The following is a 19,255-nucleotide window of genomic DNA, read 5'->3' on the forward strand; positions in this document are numbered from 1 at the left end:
GAGCATGCGCGGTAGGTGGGGGATACGTCATCTCTCGGCGTCTGCGCCTGGCGTCACCGACCGGTGCGGACAGGAAGAGGCTCTAGGCTGGCACATGTGTATGGCGGCGAGGAGGGCGGGTACATGGCGGGCTCTGTGGGACTGGCGTTGTGCGGACAGACACTGGTGGTGCGGGGCGGCAGCCGATTCCTGGCCACCTCCACAGCAAGCAGGTGAGGGGGCCTTGGTCTTGGAACAGGGAGACCAGGCTGCGGGCGCGCGTCGGGTCCTGGCGACCCCGCTTCTCCCGCACCGCCTGGTCGCACCCGCTCTGGGGTGACTCCGGGGAACTCCGCTCCAGCCCGCGAGCCCTCCGCCGCTGTCTGGGCCTGGCCGCGTCTCTGCGCCTGGAGGGTCCGCTTTCGGCGCCCGCTCCCCGGCCCCCGGCGCGCTCCTTGCCCTAGATGGCTGGTCTGCGGTGTTCTTGCCCGGTTAGCGCCGGGTCGCTTCCGGTCTCCGCGGCGCCGGCGGGGACCGGGTGGGCAGAGCACGTGGGGCGACGCTGACTAGTCAGCAAGGCCCGGCTGAACAAGCTCTGGAGAACTGGGAAGAAGCAGGTCTCGGGTCTCCCTGGTGAGAAGGGAGGGGCTTACTGCGAGCTCACTGACCTCCGAGCGCGCTCCCTCTCTTTGCAGGGTTGCCTGTTCCCTCTTCCCGGCCTGCATCCACTCACCTGGCCTTAATTGCTCCTTAGGGCTCCAGGTGATCTCCGACACTTACTTACCCGACCCAAGGGTGCACGTGGAGCTCGCAGCGCGCACCTCCCTAGTGGCCCTTCACACGGCTCGGGTTTTGCTTTCCGTAATTTTATTCTCCTAACTTAGTGTATCGCCAGTGCTAGGACGACGCCGGGGATTTTTAACTTAGTAAATGTTTGTTGATGGAGTAGTCCTAACTCAGGACTCTCGGAGCAATTAGTAGTGCCGTCAGTTTCAGCCCCTCGTTTCCTTTCCCAGGTTATTTGTGATTTCATACTTGAAACGGACGACGTGTCTGTCAGATGTACTGTATATTCTTCGTTTGGTTTCAGAAAGCCAATTCGATGTTAAGTTAGGTCTCACAAAAATTGTACTCGGAAACCTGTCACATATCCCAGATGATTTTGTTTAGAGACTCACGGTCTAATACCTGCCAGAGTGAGCTGTGGATATATTAGACGTGATCTGCTTACCTTCAGTCTATGCATTTTGAGGAAATTCTAGTGGCTGGTGGAGTTTCTGACTTGGAAGACAAGTCCACGGTTCCATATGGAAAGTTTTTTGGTGCACTCACTTTAAAGGCTATAAATATGTACAAGATACGTGCCAGGCGGTGAGGATGGGATAAACCGAAGAGAGTTTAGGTTCAGTATGGAAGATGAGTGATTCTTATGTTGGTAAGTGCTTGGGGTCATGGGAACACTTTTAGGTAGGTGAGATATGTTTCTAAATAGTAATGGCTCTTTGAAATTTGTATACAGAATCCCACTGAAAACTCAACAGTAGCAGAACATAATTTCTTTTTTTTTTTTTTTTTTTTTTGGAGAAGGAGTCTCGCTTTGTCGTCCAGGCTGGAGTGCAGTGGCGCAATCTTGGCTCACTGCAAGCTCCACCTCCTGGGTTCACGCCATTCTCCTGCCTCAGCCTCCCGAGTAGCTGGGAGTGCAGGCGCCTGCCACCACGCCTGGCTAATTTTTTGTATTTTTAGTGGAGATGGGGGTTCACTGTGTTAGCCAGGCTGGTCTCCATCTCCTGACCTCGTGATCCACCCGTCTCGGCCTCCCAAAGTGCTGGGATTACAGGTGTGAACCACCGCGCCTGGCCCATAATTTCTTTCTTTTTTTTTTTTTTTGAGACGGTGTCTTGCTCTGTCGCCCAGGCTGGAGTGCAGTGGCGCAGTCTCGGCTGACTGCAAGCTCCGCCTCCCAGGTTCACACCATTCTCCTGCCTCAGCCTCTCCGAGTAGCTGGGCTACAGGCGCCCGCCACCACGCCCGGCTAATTTTTTTTGTGTGTGTGTTTTTAGTAGAGACGGGGTTTCACAGTGGTCTCAATCTCCTGACCTCGTGATCCGCCAGCCTCGGCCTCCCAAAGTGCTGGGATTACAAGCGTGAGCCACCGCACCCGGCCTAATTTCTTATAACCATGTCGCATAGATTTTGTGGTGCCTAAAAGAATAGCATATTAATTCCTGTTGAGTATCCCTCATTTGTTTCACTGAACTTTTTTTTTTCCCACAGAGCTATGCAGTGTGACATACTCCAATAAGAGATTAAGCAAATAAAGTTTGTTAACTGTTCCCTGAAATATTGTATCTAGACAGTTTTCTTGTCAAGGATACAACTTTTAATTTAATGAGTGTGCAAATATTTTTTGTTCCACAGAGAAAAAAAATCAACTTTTTTTTTTTTTTTAAACAAAGCGCTCCTTTAAAAATCATTGTTAGGCTGGACGCAGTGGCTCTGTCTATAATCTCAGCACTTTGGGAGGCTGAGGCGGGCGGATCACCTGAGGTCAGGAGTTTGAGACCAGCCTGGCCAACATGGCGAAACCCCGTCTCTACCAAAACTACAAAAATTGGCCAGGCGTGGTGGCAGATACCTGTAATTCCAGCCACCGGGAAGGCTGAGGCAGGAGAATTGCTTGAACCCGGGAGGGAGAGGTTGCAGTGACCTGAGATCGTGCCCTTGCACTCCAGCCTGAGTGACAGAGCGAGACTCCCAACTCAAAAAAAAAAAAAAAAAGTTAGGGCCAGGTGCAGTGGCTCACGCCTGTGAGCACTTTGGCAGGCTGAGGTAGGTGGATCACCTGAGGTTGGGGGTTTGCGATCAGCCTGACCAACATGGAGAAACCACGTTTCTACAAAAAAATACAAAATTAGCCGGGAGTGGTAGCACATGCCTGTAGTCTCAGCTACTGGGGAGGCTGAGGCAGGAGAATTGTTTGAACCTGGGAGGCAGAGGTTTCGGTGAGCCGAGATCCCGCCATTGCACTCAAGCCTGGACAATGAGAGCGAAACTCTGTCTCAAAAAAAAAAAAAATTTGTTATTTCTCTCTAACGATAACTCCTTTTAAAATTATTCTGTTATTTCTCTTTAGTGATGATGACAGCCTCTTCATCTATGACTGCAGTGCTGCAGAAAAGAAGTCACAAGAAAATAAAGGGTGAGATGTGGGGAAGCTTTTTCAGGGCCTGCTTTAATGGTTCGATAATGGGACCAGAGGGTCTAAGAAGCAATTGTTGTCTTGCTGAATTCTTAGCTTCTGTCACACAGTGGTGCGGATAAGTAGCAACTCAGGAGAGACATGTAAAAGTAACTTTCAAGTTAGGCATTAAGAGTACACTGTTGGCTGGGCATGGTGGCTTATGCCTGTAATCCCAGCACTTTGGGAGTCCGAGGTGGGTGGATCACCTGAGATCAGAAGTTCCAGACCATCCTGGCCAACATGGGGAAACCCTATCTCTACTAAAAATACAAAAAATTAGCTGGGCGTGGTGGCAGGCACCTATAATGCCATCTACTTGGGAGGCTGAGGCACGAGAATCACTTGAACCTGGGAGGCAGAGGTTGCAGAGCTGAGATTGCGGCATTGCACTCCAGCCTGGGGGATAGAGCAAGACTCTGTCTCCAAAAAAAAAAAAAAAAGAACAGTGTTAGTGCGGTGGCTCATGCCTATAATTTCAGCACTTTGGGAGGCCAGGGTGCTGGCTGAGGTCAGAAGTTCAAAGCCAGCCTTGCCAATGTGATGAAACTCCATCTCTACTAAAAATAAAATAGTCAGGCATGGTGGTGGGCGCCTGTAGTCCCAGCTACTCGGGAGGCTGAGGCGGGAGAATCGCTTGAACCTAGGAGGCGGAGGTTGCAGTTAGCCGGGGTTGCGCCACCTCACTCCAACCTGGGTGACACAGCAAGACTCTGTCTCAAAAAAAAAAAAAAAAAAAAAAAGCACAGTGTTAGGACTTTTCTAAATACTTTGTTTCTATCAGTAATCACATATCTTATTGGCTCCGTGAAATAATGGTTGAAGGCAGGTGTAGGAAATTAACTTCAGCTAATTGAGATATAAAAGTAGAGCATGTGAGTGTTTTGTATGGTGACTTTCTTTAGTATCATTGGTATTGTGGCTCAGTTTTATCGTTATTATTATTTTTTGAGACAGGGTCTCTCTGTTACCCCGGCTGGAGTGCAGTTGCACAAACACAACTCCCTGCAGCCTCCACCTCCTGGGTTCAAGTGATCTCCTGCCTCATCCCCCTAAGTACCTGGGACTACAGGCACGTGCCAGCATACCTAATTTTTTTTTGAGATGGAGTCTTGCCCTGTTGCCAGGCTGGAGTGCAGTGGCGCGATCTCGACTCACTGCAACCTCCACCTCCTGGGTTTAAGTGATTCTCCTGCCTCAGCCTCCTGAGTAGCTGGGACTACAGGCACACGCCACCATGCCCGGCTAATTTTTTTTTGTATTTTTAGTAGAGATGGGGTTTTACCATGTTGGCCAGGATGGTCTCGATCTCCTGACCTCGTGATCCACCTGCCTCGGCCTCCCAAAGTGCTGGGATTACAGGTGTGAGGCACCGCGCCAGGGCTGCCTGACTAATTTTTGTAGTTATTTGTAGAGGCGTAGTTTCGCCATGTTACCCAGGCTGGTCTTGAACTGAGCTCAAGCGATCCTCTTGCCTTGTCCTCCCAAAGTATCAGGGAAAATTCAGCCAGATATCGGGCAAAATTCACCCCCGATATTTCACGTAGGTTCTTTTCTATTTTCCCTAAGCGTCGGCCGGTTTGAGAAATAAAGGGACATAGTACAAAAGAGAAATTTTAAAGCTGGGCGTCCGGGGGAGACATCACATGTCGGTAGGTTCCGTGATGCCCCCGAGCCGTAAAACCAACAAGTTTTTATTAGGGATTTTCAAAAGGGGAGGGAGTGTACGAATAGGGTGTGGGTCACAGAGATCACGTACCGCACAAGGTAATAGAATATCACAAGGCAAATGGAGGCAGGGCGAGATCACAGGACCACAGGACCGGGGCGAAATTGACATTGCTAATGAAGTTTGTCATTGATAACATCTTATCAGGAGACGGTTTGAGAGCAACCAGTCTGACCAAAATTTATTAGGTGGGAATTTCCTCGTCCTAATAAGCCTGGGAGCACTATGGGAGACTGGGGCTTATTTCACCCCTACAGTCTCGACCAGAAGACGGCCACACCCAAGGGGGCCATTTTAGAGGCCCACCCTCAGGGGCGCGTTCTCTTTCTCAGGGATGTTCCTTGCTGAGAAAAAGAATTCAGTGATATTTCTCATTTGCTTTTGAAAGAAGAGAAATGTGGTTCTGTTCCGCCCGGCTCACTGGCGGTCAGAGTTAAGGTTATCTGTCTTGTTCCCTGAACATTGCTGTTATCCTGTTCTTTTTTTCAAGGTGCCCAGATTTCATATTGTTCAAACACACATGCTCTACAATTTGTGCAGTTAACGCAATCATCACAGGGTCCCGAGGCGACATACATCCTCCTCGTCTTACGAGATGACAGGATTAAGAGATTAAAGTAAAGACAGGCATAGGAAATCACAAGGATATTGATTGGGGAAGTGATAAGTGTCCATGAAATCTTCACAATTTATGTTTGGAGATTGCAGTAAAGACAGGCATAAGAAATTATAAAAGTATTAATTTGGGGAACTAATAAATGTCCATGAAATCTTCACAATCCACATTCTTCTGCCATGGCTTCAGCTGGTCCCTCCGTTTGGGGTCCCTGACTTCCCGCAACACCAAAGTGCTGAGATTATAGGTCTGAGCTACCAGACCTGGCCTGTTACTAGTATTGTTAATGTGAGTTTATCCCTGCCTCTAGCCTTGGGTTAGTCCTTGCCTGTAAGGAAGAGGGCCATGTGTCTTTGAGGGTTCTTCTAGCTTAGCTCTCTGGGTTCTGGCATGTATGCTGGGAGATTTTCTGTTTAGTTAGGCTTCATGCTGATAAAATTAGAGCTGTTTTAAACTTCCCCATGTCCCTTTAATATGTCTTTATTTTGGCTACGTGAACCCCTTAAGTTTCTACCTCCTCCCATGTTAGAAATTACCACGCTGGCCATCAAGGAATGCAGTCTTATTTCCTTAGGTGAAGCTTAACCGTCTTCCTCCTCTCTTCCTCAGGGAGGACGCGCCCTTGGACCAGGGGAGCGTTGTGATTCTGGCGTCCACCTTCTCCAAGTCTGGCAGCTATTTTGCTTTAACCGATGACAGTAAGCGTCTGATTCTTTTCCGTACAAAACCATGGCAATGTCTGAGTGTCAGGTATGAGATGCTAACGCTGGATTCTTAAGATGTCGAATGCACACCTTGTCCTTGCATGTCTGTAGCAATAGTGACCATAACATGGTGATAATGGTTGACGCGGAGGCGCAGTTCGGTGCCAGACACCACTTTCAGTGCCGTATGTGTGCTGGCTGATCTGATCCTCACAGCAGCTCTGGGAGGGTGCAGGGGTGCTGTTCTATCCCACGTTGGGCGGTGAACAGTTAGGTAGCAGACTCTGGTCAGTGGGCTTGGAAGACAGAGCCGGGCCCTGCTGCTGGTCCCTCTGCCTGCAGTGTGGGTGCCCCTGCTTTCCAGGGCGGTCCTCTGTCCTTGTGATTAGCAGGAACAAGGCTGTGAGCCTGCCCTGGAGAGTGGTAGGGATTTGGGGTCTGTCGAGGGGTCTGTACCATAGTATTAAGCTAGGTGGGTTTAGTGCATGTATGTCTGAGTATCTGAAGAGTGGATGGGGAGTGGATCCGTAGGGATGGGGAGGCCAGTAACTGGCAAGAATGGAGATATTGCTGTGCCTTGCCCTCTTACCTAGCAAAGTCCAGAAAGGTTCTTCCACCTTCCCTATTCCTCTTTTTGAATTTTTTTGAGATGGAGTTTCGTTTTTGTTGCCCAGGCTGGAGTGCAGTGGCGTGATCTTTGCTCGTCGCAACCTCGACCTCCCGGGTTCAAGCGATTCTCCTGCCTCAGCTTCCCGAGTAGCTGGGATTACAGGCACTTGCCACCATGCCTGGCTAATTTTTTGTATTTTTAGTAAAGATGGGGTTTCACCATGTTAGCCAGGCCAGTCTTGAACTCCTGACCTCAGGTGATCCGCTGGCCTCGGCCTCCCAAACTGCTGGGATTAAAAGTGTGAGCCACTATGCCCGGCCTGTCTTTAAGATTTTTATTTCATCTTTTTTTTTTTTTTTTTTTTTTTTTGAGGAGGGTCTCATTCTGTCACCCAGGCTGGAGTGCAGTGGTGTGATCTTGGCTCACTACAGCCTCCGCCTCCCAGGTTCAAGCAGTTCTCCCACCTCAGCCTCTCGAGTAGCTGCGACTATAGGTGCACACCACCATGCCCGACTAATTTTTGTATTTTTTGCTGGAGACAGAGTTTCACCACATTGGCCAGGCTGGTCTCGAACTCCTGATCTCAGGTGATCCACCCGCCTCAGCCTCCCAAAGTGCTGGGATTACAGGGCATGACCCACCGCTCCCAGCCTCATCTTATTTTCAAAGAGAAGAGTAAAAACCCAAATTCAGCTGGGCGCAGTGGCTCCCACCTGTAATCCTAGCACTTTGGGAGGCCGAGGCAGGCGGATCGGATCACCTGAGATCAGGAGTTCGAGACTAGCCTGGCCCACATGGCAAAACCCTGTCTCTACTAAAAATACAAAATTAGCCGGGCGTGGTGGTGAATGCCTGTAGTTCCACCTACTTGGGAGGCTGAGGCAGGAGAATCTCCCGAACCTGGAAGGCGGAGGTTGCAGTGAGCCGAGATCATGCCATTGTGCTCCAGCCTGGGTGACAAGAGCAAAACTCCATCTCAAAAAAAAAAGCCAAATTCTAGGTGGCATCAAAAGCAATGAATGCCTGCTGTGTCCTCTCTTCCAGTCAGGTTAAAAAGAAAGCCCTGAAACGCTGCATCATTTCTACTGTATGTGTTTTTGCGTATACGGGTTTTACTATATATGTTTTTACGTATATGTGATTTACAATATGTTTTTGTGTCTTGTGTATCAGGTAGGTAATAGATGCACATGGTTTAAAAACTTAAAACACAACAAAATTAAACCAAAGAGTATGCATCAGTCTCCCTTCTTACCTGCCTTCTGGCTCCTTTCCCATAGGCAGTGATGGTTTCCCAGGAGGAAAATGACTTTTAAATGCATGTGCCCACATGTCCGAGTTATAACTGATAATAAATGGCCGCTTCCACCTGACTGCTGTGGATCGTGTCATCTTTATCTTGAAAGGCCTGTGAACGGCATCCTCTTGCTAAGATAGCCACAACATGAGTAAGTCATTTAGGACCTAGAATAGAGAAGATGGGAAGTGTTTTCAGGATTCAGGGTGAATGCCTCAAGGTGGCCTTGAGGTGTCCTGCCCTGAGCCCCTCCACAGGGATCTCTGCAGGTGGCAGGGGCTTTCTAGTAGGTTGGCCTTGACTTTGGGTTTCTCGGACAACCTGTGGGAAGGAGGGATGGAGAGGTTTTCACCTCTCCGTGTTGAAAGAAGATAGTAGTTGTCCTAGTCTGCTTGGGCTGCCTGACAAGATACCACAGACTAGGGGCCTTAAATAACAATTTTCTCACAGTTGTGGAGGCTGGAAAACCAAGATCAAGGGGCTGGCAGGACAGGGCTGATTCCTCTGAGGCCTCTCTCCTTGGCTTGCTGATGGCATCTTCTCCCTATGTCCTCACAGAGTTGTCCTTTTGTGTCTATGTCTTCATTTCCTATTCCTGAAGGGACACCGGTCAGATGGGGTCAGGGCTACCCCACTGACCTCTGTTTCACCTCTGTAAAGGTCCTATCCAAATACAGTTATATTCTGAGGTCCTAGGTAGGTCAGGGCTTCAACATAGGAGTTGTGGCTTGGAGGATTCAGTTAAGCACATAACAGTTCATCTTGCCTTTCGGACACTGGCTGCTGTAGAGAGCTTTCATTATTCACATGAGATTCTTAAAGGGGGCTTTGACTCTCAAAAGTTAAAAATGAAATGATCTAAGAGAATCTGATAGTAATTTTTTTTTTTTTAATTTGAGACGGAGTTTCACTCGTTTCCCAGGCTGGAGTGCAATGGCGCAATCTCAGCTCACTGCAACCTCTGCCTCTCAGGTTCAAGCAATTCTCCTGCCTCAGCCTCCCAAGTAGCTGGGATTATAAGCATGTGCCACCACGTCTGGCTAATGTTTTGTATTTTTAGTAGAGAAGGGGTTTCACCATGTTGGCCAGGCTGGTTTTGAACTCCTGACCTCAAGGTGATCCACCTTTCTCAGCCCCCCAAAGTGCTAGGATTACAGGAGTGAGCCACTGCGCCTGGCCTGGTAATTCTTTTCCTAAAGTAAAGGCTCTGTCTGAGCTCTGGCGTAGGCATAGTGCACAAGAGCCACTTGGGTGTCTTGTGAAAGCACAGACTTTGTGATTCATTTCATCTGGGCTAGGCCATATGCTCTGCAATTTCTTTCTTTCTTTCTTTGTTTTGAGACAGTCTCGCTCTGTCACCCAGGCTGGCGTGCAGTGGCCCAATCCTGGCTCACTGCAACCTCCACCTCCTGGGTTCAAGTGATTCTTCTGCCTCAGCCTCCCGAGCAGCTGATATTACAGGCACTTACCACCATGCCCAGTTAATTTTTGTCTTTTTAGTAGAGATGGGGTTTTGACATTTTGGCCAGGCTGGTCTTGAACTCATGACCTTGGGTGATCTGCTGACCTTGGCCTCCCAAAATGTTGGGATTACAGGCGTGAGCCACTGAGCCCAGCTACAGCAGTTTTCTTGACTGTCCCTCTACCAGTGGTCCGCATTTTTTTTTTTTTGACATGGAGTTTCGCTCTTGTTGTCCAGGCTGGAGGGCAATGGCACGATCTAGGCTCATTGCAACCTCCGCCTCCCGGGTTCAAGTGATTCTCCTGCCTCAGCTTCCTGAGTAGCTGGGATTACAGGCATGCACCACCACGACCGGCTAATTTTTTCTATTTTTTTTAGTAGGGATGGGGTTTCACGATGTTGGCCAGGCTGGTCTTGAACTCCTGACCTCAGGTGATCCACCTACCTCGGCCTCCCAGGGTGCCGGGATTACAGGTGTGAGCCACTGGCGCCTGGCCAGAGGAGCAACTTTTTATATACTTAAGAATCATTTGTGTTTTATAAACTTTTTTTTTCCATATCCTGTGTTTTTCCACTGGGGTATTGTTTATTGGTTTGTAGGAGCTCTTTATATTTGGACACTTTGTTTTTACAAAATAAGCCCATCTCCCAAAGTGTGGCTCTCACATGGCCTTTCTCACACGGCCTTTCTGTGGCACAGGTGTGTAAGGTGAGCTGCACCGGTAACCACTGAGACTGGATTAGCATTTTCCAGTACCCTTGCCTTAGCTGACAAAACTTCAAAGCCCTGGGGTCAAAAACAGGTGCAGAGCTGAGATCTATGTGCTGATGTGTACATGGATCTCAGACGTGATCCAGTTACTTAGACAACAGTGGAATGTGTGGGTTCCTGTTCAGCTATGGTGAGTGGGGTTGTAGAAGTTGGGAGCGAATTCTCACTTGTCTGCTTCCCCTGGAGTACAGTTCGGTGCCCTCCCATGCTATCTTTTTGCCTTTTTTATCCTTTGGTTTTGGTCCGTACAGAAAATTGGAAACCACTGAGAAGTACAAAATGAGAGCAATAACAAAAACCACCCTGAATTTCACCACCCAGAGCCAGAGTATGGCATGAGCACTGGGGCCAGGCCCTCCTCCTCTCTGCAGATGGGTTACAGGATTTGCATGTGTTACATTGTAGCTGTGGCATGTGCTAGCTTGTAGCCTGTTTCCCCACCCAGGGCAGTGTTGACAACACTGTGTCATTCCCTGTAGCTGGGTTGTTACATTGTTTGCACTGTTCCACTGCTCAAATGCTACTGTTTCCTTGTACCTCTTCCTACCTTTAAACTCTGGGAAGTTTGAGCCAGAACAACTGGGACAGCAGAGGTGTGGACAGTGTGGGTTTACTGGCACCAATGTGTGACAACACCACTGTGAAGCTTCCCAAGCCTTGATGTCCAGCGGTTTTCTTGGGGTTGATCACATGCTGTCAGGGTGGCTGACCTTTAGTTCCCAGCCCCTCCAGAGGTGGAGTGGATGCCTTGTGGCCCCAGGCCCCTGCCCTAAATCACGTACTTAGGCTGCCTGTGGGGCCCAAGGCCCCTACTCTTAGAGATGAGGCCAAAGGCAAGGTTAATTCTTCACTATGCAGAGGGTGTACCCTGTGCCAAGGCTTTTGATGTCTGGTAGCAGACACCATTTGAGGAGTAGCCACTGCCCGCAGAGGGTAGGAGAGGCTGGGTCTGGCCGTGTGTGCCGCAGGCCTGGCTGGTGGTGGGGGTGAGGGGGCAGGGAGCTCACTCGTGTCTTGAAGACGCTAACTCTTTCAAGTCTGGACAGTGCTGTGGCTGTGAAGTTCTGAGGTTGCCAGACAGATGGAGATGTGGATGGAATGTCACTTTACTTCAGTGTGGGCACGCTGTCCAGAGGTAGTGTCTCACTTTGAACTTGGGAGAAAGGGGATGTCCAGTCAGCCTGCCCACTGTGTCCTGGTTCTTAACAGGAGCTTCTTCACCTTGATGGAAGCGCGGAGGCCCAGGGCCCCTCCAGGGGTTCTGACTCCTCCAGAGGGACGGGGCCTCTGCTCCTGGCATCGTGCATGGCCCAGAGGAGGGAGGAATCTAGAATTCTCTCCACTCAATGTGGTTACCTGTGGCAGTTGGCTTCTTGGAGGAGGTCATTTGAAGTTGAGAGCTCCATGAATTGGGACTCGTGGTGGATGCAGATACCACTGCAGCCTGGGCGGGTGGCGGGGCCTCTTCATCCTTGGTCGCAGGTGCTTTGCCAAGAGGGAGATGTCTTGCTGTGTTGACTCATCTTTTGAAGGTCGTTTGCTGGTGCGATTCTCTTTATGTAAGCACCTGGTAAAACTCCGGGAGGCTGGCATCGTGGCTCACGCCTGTAATCCCAGCATTTTGAGGGGCCAAGGTGAGAGGATCCCTTGAGGCCAGCAGTTCGAGGCCACTCTGGCCTCAACACAGTGAGAGCTCGTCTCTACAAAGAAAAAAAAGTACAAGTCCAAGAGTGGGCAGTGCAACTGGTTTAAGTACCCCAATCTGAAATTCAGAATCCTCCAAAATCTGGAATTTTGTGAGCATGGGGAAGATGCTCAAAGGAAGTGCTCACTGGAATGTTTCGGATTTTGGATTTTTAGGTTAGGGATGCTGAGCCAGTAAGTATTTGCCAATATTCCAAAACCTGAACAAATCTGAAGTGCAAAGCACTTTTGGTCCTGAGCATTTGGGACGAGGGATGGGCAGCCTGCGGCATGTGAGCAAGGAGCAGTGGCTGGCTCCTGGCAGTGCCCCTTTACTTGTGCGTTCACTTTTTTTTTTCTTTTTGTGGAGCGGAGTGTCTCTTTGTCACCCAGGCTGGAGTGCAGTGGCACGGTCTTGGCTCACTGCAACCTCCACCTCCTGGGTTCAAGCGATTCTCCTGCCTCAGCCTCCTGAGTAGCTGGGATTATAGGAATGAGCCACCACGCCTGACTAATTTTTGTATTTTTAGTAGAGATGGGGTTTTGCCATGTTGGCCAGGCTGGTCTTGAACTCCTGACCTCAGGTGATCTGCCCACCTTGGCTTCCCAAAGCTCTAGGATTACAGGCATGAGCCACTGCGCCCTGCCTGCTCTTGGTTTTGAAAGTGATGTCAGCAGTATAACTTCGTGTAGGAAATGTTTGCTGTAGGTGGTGTGGAAGACGGACCATGTGATTTGATGCAGTTCAGGCAGCAGATTACAAAATCCAGCCTCGATGGTGTGGCTTGGGATTTCTCCTGACCTTGGTGTAGGGCACGCGTTGCTGCCTCCCCTTTCTCTAGTTGAACTGCAGGACAGTGGGTACAGGTATGAAGTTACTGCCACTTTCAACATCCCTTGCAAATTCCTCAATAATCTTTTTAAAATTCCTTTAGAATTGTGGGTTTGTGAACTTTTCAGCATCGGGTGGAGTGAAATCTTTACCCTTTCTCTCAGTGAGAAATTGGAGGGGATTATTGTGGCAGGAGAGTAGATTTGGGGGATGAGAGTGGGGCAGGGAGAGGGGCATAGGGTGAGTTTTATCAGGAGCTGTTTTCAAGGAGAGGACTGGGGTGAGTGGAACCATGCTGAGCTGGCAGGCAGAACCCTGTGGCTGGTCCGCAAACATGGGGGCTGCTTCCCACACCTGGAGGCTTTTTATGCCTCTTAGATCTCAGACTCTTAGATCTGTGCACCCTCTCCCCAGAAAACCGCCTACGCTTAGCACATCCACCTCCATTCAGTTTTAGAGGTTCCATGTACTCGTGGCCTATCTGCATTTCACTGAGGCCCTGCACCGCTGCGGGATGCCCCTGAGCTGGGCAAGACCCCAGGCTCTGTCCAGTGGTCGCTTTGTTACTGTGCTGCTGCTGGTTAGCTTCCTGTTGAAAGGTTTTGAGGCACAGCCAAGATGGAAGTTGTGGGCAGCAACAATTGTTTCCCAGGTAGCAGTTTAGAACCGCAAGGGCCAGAGGGCCTGCCACCTGGGCAGTCAGGAGACTCTTGGCCCGAGGGACTGAGGCCAGGTTTTCCAAACCGAAGATGAGGACACAGGGTGACGAGTGATACATTGATTTTGACATGTGTGTTTATGAGGGAGAAATCCTCCCAGTGGAGTCAGTGTTTCTGCAAACGCCTGTGAGAGCCACGGCAGCACGTGGGAAAGGCAGAGCCGGGAAACCATCCGATTTGCTCTGCCCAGAGGATGGAGAGAGAGCGCCTGGCTACTGGAATGTGGGTGTGGATGGCGCCTGGTGTCTTCAGTGCCCTGTTGGGGCTGCCCAGGCGGCTCTCTGGAGGGGGCCTCGGGGCAGTGCCAACTCAGTCTGGGGGTTCAGGGCTCAGCCACTCGACTCCTGGCAGAGGACAGAGGGCGTGGAGATGGGTGGCTACTTGCTGGGTTCTGCTGGTCTCTGGGCCCTGAACCCAGTGACTGCGGAGGGAGTGCTGAGACCCGAGACCCTGCACAGGCTGGGGGTCAGAGGGTCGGCGGGGTTGTGCCTCAGCTAGGGTGACAGGCCGGCTTGCCATTGGTCCAATGACCTGCCCCATTTTGTGACCTCCCTCGGATCCTAGCACCCAAGCCTGCAAGTAAGGCTCAGCTGCGTCCTAGAATCGGTGCCAGGATAAGCCCAGCTGGAGAGGCTGGGAGCCTCTGGCTGGGGCAGGACAAAGGGATGAGGAGCAGTGCCCTCTGCTGAGCTGGCAGGAGGCACGGTGTCAGGGGCCATCTGTGCCACACGCCTTCCAGCCTGGCTGGGGGGATGAGCGCCCCGTGAGTCCAAGTCCATCCCCCCTCCCTGTGGCGTCCTCTTGGGCTGCTCCTCTGTGCCACCATGGTTGTGTTTGTGGCAGCTGCTTAATGAGCCCATCGGACATTGGGGGCTGTGTCGCTGGTGCAGTGCAGGGCTGTTTGTTTAAATTACAGCGCACCCTGAGAATTCGGATTAATTTTGCTCCAGAGCGTAATTATCTTTCTTTGTCCTTGTTTTCTCTGTGTTTACCCCGTTGTGCTTCCCTTCTGCCTCTCTTCTGCAGCTCTGCTGCACAGCTGCGAGAGAGGAGGACGGACGCTGCTTCCAGCCTGGGGTGTGGCCCAAAGGTCCTGCCTGCCCTTTTCTGTCCTCTAGTCCCTCTGCCCCTGAGAGAAACATAGGGGCCTCATTGAGGATAGCGTTCCTGAAGCTTCCATCTCCATTTCCAGCCGCAGTGAGCCGGGCGCCCTGTACTTGTCTGCCTGGTGTTGGCTGCGTACTGGGCAGTGTGCCCTGCCACAGCCCTGGGGGTGGGGAAGCAGGGCTGGCTACCATTCTGCAGTGAGGCCCTGTGGCTAACTGCGTGTGTGGGAAGCTGTGCTACAACTCATATCTATGTTAAATAGAACATATGGGTCCCTGCCTTGTGGAGAGGACATAAATACGGGACGATTCCAGTAGAAATGATGTGGAAGTGTGAGCCCCAGGAAGTAGTGTAGCCCTGAGCCCTGGTGAAGGAGAGGGAGCGAACTGTGACTTTGGTTCTTACTGAACCAGTGTGCAAACGTGCTGCATCCGGAACTCTGGCGCATCCATGACTCTGGGTCAGGGTTGGATTCATGGATGTGCTGATCTGGATGTGGACTGGGGGGAGTGCAGTCCTCTCACACACTGTATAACCGTGCTTCCTCCCGAGGAGGGTAGGGTGCTGCCTCGCTGCTGCCCTGGGCTGGGTCCTGCCCCGAGGGTGGCCGGGCCCCTCCATCCCTCTGCAGGGCACGGGGCGCGGCTCTCTGTCTGAGACTCCTGGTGACGCAGCACAATGAGCAGCAGGGGTCAGTGTGGGTCAGGGGAACGGCAAGGCAGGATGGGGCCCTGGAGGCTGGCGCCTGCCTTTGTCCCTGACAGTGGCCCCCAGCACACTTGGCATTTATGGAGAGGGCTGTTGTCTCCCTCAATGCACGATGAAGACTCTGGGGTTATGGAACCATTCCCCCATTTCTTGATGACAGTTTTCAAACACACAGGAAAGTTGAGGATTTTGTCACCCATTTATCCACCACCTAGATCCCACCATCAGGAGCAATTTTCTTTTTTCTTTTCTTTTCTTTTCTTTTTTTTTGAGATGGAGTTTCGCTCTGTCGCCCAGGCTGGAGTGCAGTGGCACGATCTCGGCTCACTGCAAGCTCCGCCTCCCGGGTTCACGCCATTCTCCTGCCTCAGCCTCTCGGAGTAGCTGGGACTACAGGCGCCCGCCACCACGCCCGGCTAATTTTTTGTATTTTTAGTAGAGACGGGATTTCACCGTGTTAGCCAGGATGGTCTTGGTCTTCTGACCTCGTGATCCATCTGCCTTGGCCTCCCAAAGTGCTGGGATTACAGGTGTGAGCCACTGCACCCAGCCAGGAGCAATTTTCTTAAAAACGTTGTGAAAGTAAATTTGTTGAAGGCATTGACTTTGTTCCAGTTGTTAGCATTGCTTAATTTTTTTGGCACCACGTTCAGCAGCTGGAAAACAGAGCATATGGCCAGGTACTGGTGTCTGCCACCGCCCATGTGGCCTGCCAGGCTGTCGAGGACCATGTGCTGCTCCTGGAAGCTAATGGGGGTGTCTCTCTGGCCTTCTAGGACCGTGGCAAGGAGGTGTACAGCCCTGACCTTCATAGCCTCTGAGGAGAAGGTCTTGGTGGCCGACAAGTCTGGAGACGTCTACTCCTTTTCGGTGCTGGAGCCACACGGGTGTGGCCATCTAGAGCTGGGGCACCTGTCTATGCTGTTAGATGTGGTAGGTGGGGGACATGGCAGGTGTGGGACACGGTACATGGGGGACTTGGCACGTGGGGCATACGCTGAGTCAACGTCTACCCTGTCAAGGCTCAGGCACCTGTCCATGCTGTTAGACGCAGTATGTGGGGGACATGGTATGTGGGGTACAGGCTGAATCAATGTCTGCCCAGTCTGTGCCCCAGCGTTTGGTGGGGAGAGTGGGGCTCCCCCGTAGCAGGGACAGCCCTCTGCAGATTTGGGAGCAGGGGAGTGGTGGAAACAGGATTTAGGAAGGTGGAGCAGACAGCAGGGAGAACGAAGAAGGCAAGTGAGGCAGGAGGTGGCCAGTAGGGTAGCCTCAGGTTGGAAGTGAAGGTGTGGGAGGAGCAGGTGCAGCCACGAGCCTCTGGCTCCGCCTCCTTGGCCCGGAGCTGTGCCAAGTGCTGTAGGAGCATCACCTCAGCACTGGTCCCAGCAGCCTGTCACCCCACTCTGTGTTCCCCGTGTGTCACAGACAGACACCTGGAGCCCCAGAGGGCCCAGGCCCACAGCCCAGGTGGTGGAGCTGGGATTGGACGCACGCAGGGACAGTCAGGAACAATAGCGAGTATGGGGTAGCAAGGGAACCTCACTGGGACTTGGTGACAGATGGGTGTGGGGACAGGAAGGCAAGGAAGGCAACCCAGTGTTGGGCAGGAGGGTACAGCAGGCCTGGGGTGGGTGGAAATGGGAGTGGGGCCTGGATTTGCCGAGGTTTGGGAGATGGGCAGGCAGGGGTGGCACTGCCCCACCCCAGAAGCCTGCTCTAGCGCTGAGGAGTGAGGGCTGGAGGTGGCCGGGGACCCTCTGGGGAGGGAGAATGAGGGCCAGCGATTAGACATAGGGACGGGAGGAGGGGAGGAGCCACGCTGGTCTGTCCTCTTGGCCAGGCCGCAGCCTCCCTGCCTGCTTCCATGAGGGACTTGATTCGGGAAGACTCGGGTGAGCAGCTTTTTCTTTTCTGGCCCCTTGTGATGCAGGCTGTGAGTCCTGATGACTGCTTCATCCTCACTGCCGACCGGGACGAGAAGATCCGAGTCAGCTGGGCCGCGGCGCCCCACAGCATTGAGTCCTTCTGCTTGGGGCACACAGAGTGAGTGCCCCTTCCTGCCCCTCCAGCAGAAAGAAGCTCTGTTTGAAAACAGCATCAGCTTGTGGCTCAGCAGGTGCCGTTGTAGCTGGCGAGGCCTCACGCGGGTGACAGCAGCCCCCGTGCTTGGTGTTTGGTCACTGCAGGTGCCATGGTACTGCCTGCAGAAGCCGCGAAAGGGTGGGGTTCACTCTGCACTGTTACCCATAGTCTGTGCTGGTGACTTCACATTGGTTCTGACCGAATGGGAGGGCTTCTTTCTGGGAAACCCCTTCCTCAGTGTGGAGACCCCTGCACCATGCCCGGGAGTTGTTCGCTGGTGGGCGGTGGGTGTGTTGGGGGCAGGACGAACTTTAGTGATTTCAGCTGTCCAAGAATTAAGCGGCCTCTGCAGCCAGGCGGCGGCGTCTCGTGGCAGCAAGCTCTGCCAGGACCCATATGGAGGTGTTTCTGAATGCCTGCTTCTCTATCACTCAAAAAGCTCATTAGAATTTATACAAAGGAAAAGCACTTAGTGTAATTGGCTGGAATGTTTTAAAATATATTATTTGAGGCAGTAGAAGAAATTGGAGGGAGGGAATTCAATGCCGAGGTTGCCTGTGTTTTCCTGGTTTTGAATGGATGCAAACATTTCCTGTTTAAGAAGGCCAGTCACTGGTGTGTGCCTCAGGATAGCTTATTCTGACTTGCATGTAGTTCACTAGTGATCCAGCTCTGGAGTTCTCTGGCCTGCAGCCCCCCGGCCCCTCCCCTTCACCATCTCTCGCTGGGGTCTCTGCAGCTCCCTTGCCTTGCCAGGCACGTGAGGGAGGTTTCTGCTGACGGGAACACGCTTCTCACCCTTCTAGGGAAATGCCTCATCACTTAGATATATTGAATAAAAACATAGTATTAAAATTAACTTCAACTGCTCCTTCCCTCCCCCCTTCCCTTCCCTCCCTCCCTCTCCCCTTCCCTTCCCTCCCTCCCTCTCCCCTTCCCTTCCCTCCCTCCCTCCCTCCCCCCTTCCCTTCCCTCCCTCTCCCTTCCCTTCCCTCCCTCCCTCCCCCCTTCCCTTCCCTCCCTCCCTCCCCCCTTCCCTTCCCTCCCTCCCTCCCCCCTTCCCTTCCCTCCCTCCCTCCCTCCCCCCTTCCCTCCCCTCCCTCCCCCCTTCCCTTCCCTTCCCTCCCTCCCTCCTTCCCTTCCCTTCCCTTCCCTTCCCTTCCCTTCCCTCCCTCCCTCCTTCCCTTCCCTTCCCTCCCTCCCTCCTTCCCTTCCCTTCCCTCCCTCCCTCCTCCCTTCCCCCTTCCCTTCCCTCCCTCCCTCCCCCCTTCCCTTCCCTTCCCTCCCTCCCTCCCCCTTTCCCTTCCCTTCCCTCCCTCCCTCCCCCCTTCCCTTCCCTTCCCTCCCTCTCCCTTCCCTTCCCTCCCTCTCCCTTCCCTTCCCTCCCTCTCCCTTCCCTTCCCTCCCTCCCTCCCTCCCCCCTTCCCTTCCCTCCCTCCCTCCCCCTTCCCTTCCCTCCCTCCCCCCTTCCCTTCCCTCCCTCCCCCCTCCCCTTCCCTCCCTCCCCCCTTCCCTTCCCTCCCTCCCCCCTTCCCTTCCCTCCCTCCCCCCTTCCCTTCTCTCCTTCCCTCCCCCTCTTCCCTTCCCTCCCTCCCTCCCCCCTTCCCTTCCCTCCCTCTTCCCCCCTTCCCTTCCCTCCCTCTTTCCCCCCTTCCCTCCCCTTCCTTTCCCTCCCCCCTTCCCTCCCTCCCCTTCCTTTCTCTCCCCCCCT

The 19,255-nt window shown here is 52.4% G+C and overlaps 1 protein-coding gene across 5 annotated transcripts in view; it reads left to right on the forward strand.

Moving 5' to 3' along the window:
• Positions 1-35: 35 nt before the first annotated feature.
• WDR4 (WD repeat domain 4) overlaps positions 36-19,255 on the forward strand; it is a 33,299-nt gene continuing 14,079 nt past the window's right edge. Inside the window, exons 1-5 of one of the 5 annotated variants that reach the window (XM_055279817.2) lie at positions 36-212; positions 3,116-3,181; positions 6,175-6,315; positions 16,236-16,392; positions 17,393-17,505. In XM_055279817.2, coding sequence (XP_055135792.2) covers positions 124-212; positions 3,116-3,181; positions 6,175-6,315; positions 16,236-16,392; positions 17,393-17,505 — 566 coding nt within the window. In that variant the 5' untranslated portion in view covers positions 36-123. The remainder of the gene's footprint in view (positions 213-3,115; positions 3,182-6,174; positions 6,316-16,235; positions 16,393-17,392; positions 17,506-19,255) is intronic. The other 4 variants (XM_063640538.1, XM_063640540.1, XM_063640539.1 and 1 more) reach the window with 4 other exon arrangements.

This window comes from Symphalangus syndactylus, chromosome 5, assembly GCF_028878055.3.
Source record: "Symphalangus syndactylus isolate Jambi chromosome 5, NHGRI_mSymSyn1-v2.1_pri, whole genome shotgun sequence".
NCBI classification, from domain to species: Eukaryota; Metazoa; Chordata; class Mammalia; order Primates; family Hylobatidae; genus Symphalangus; species Symphalangus syndactylus.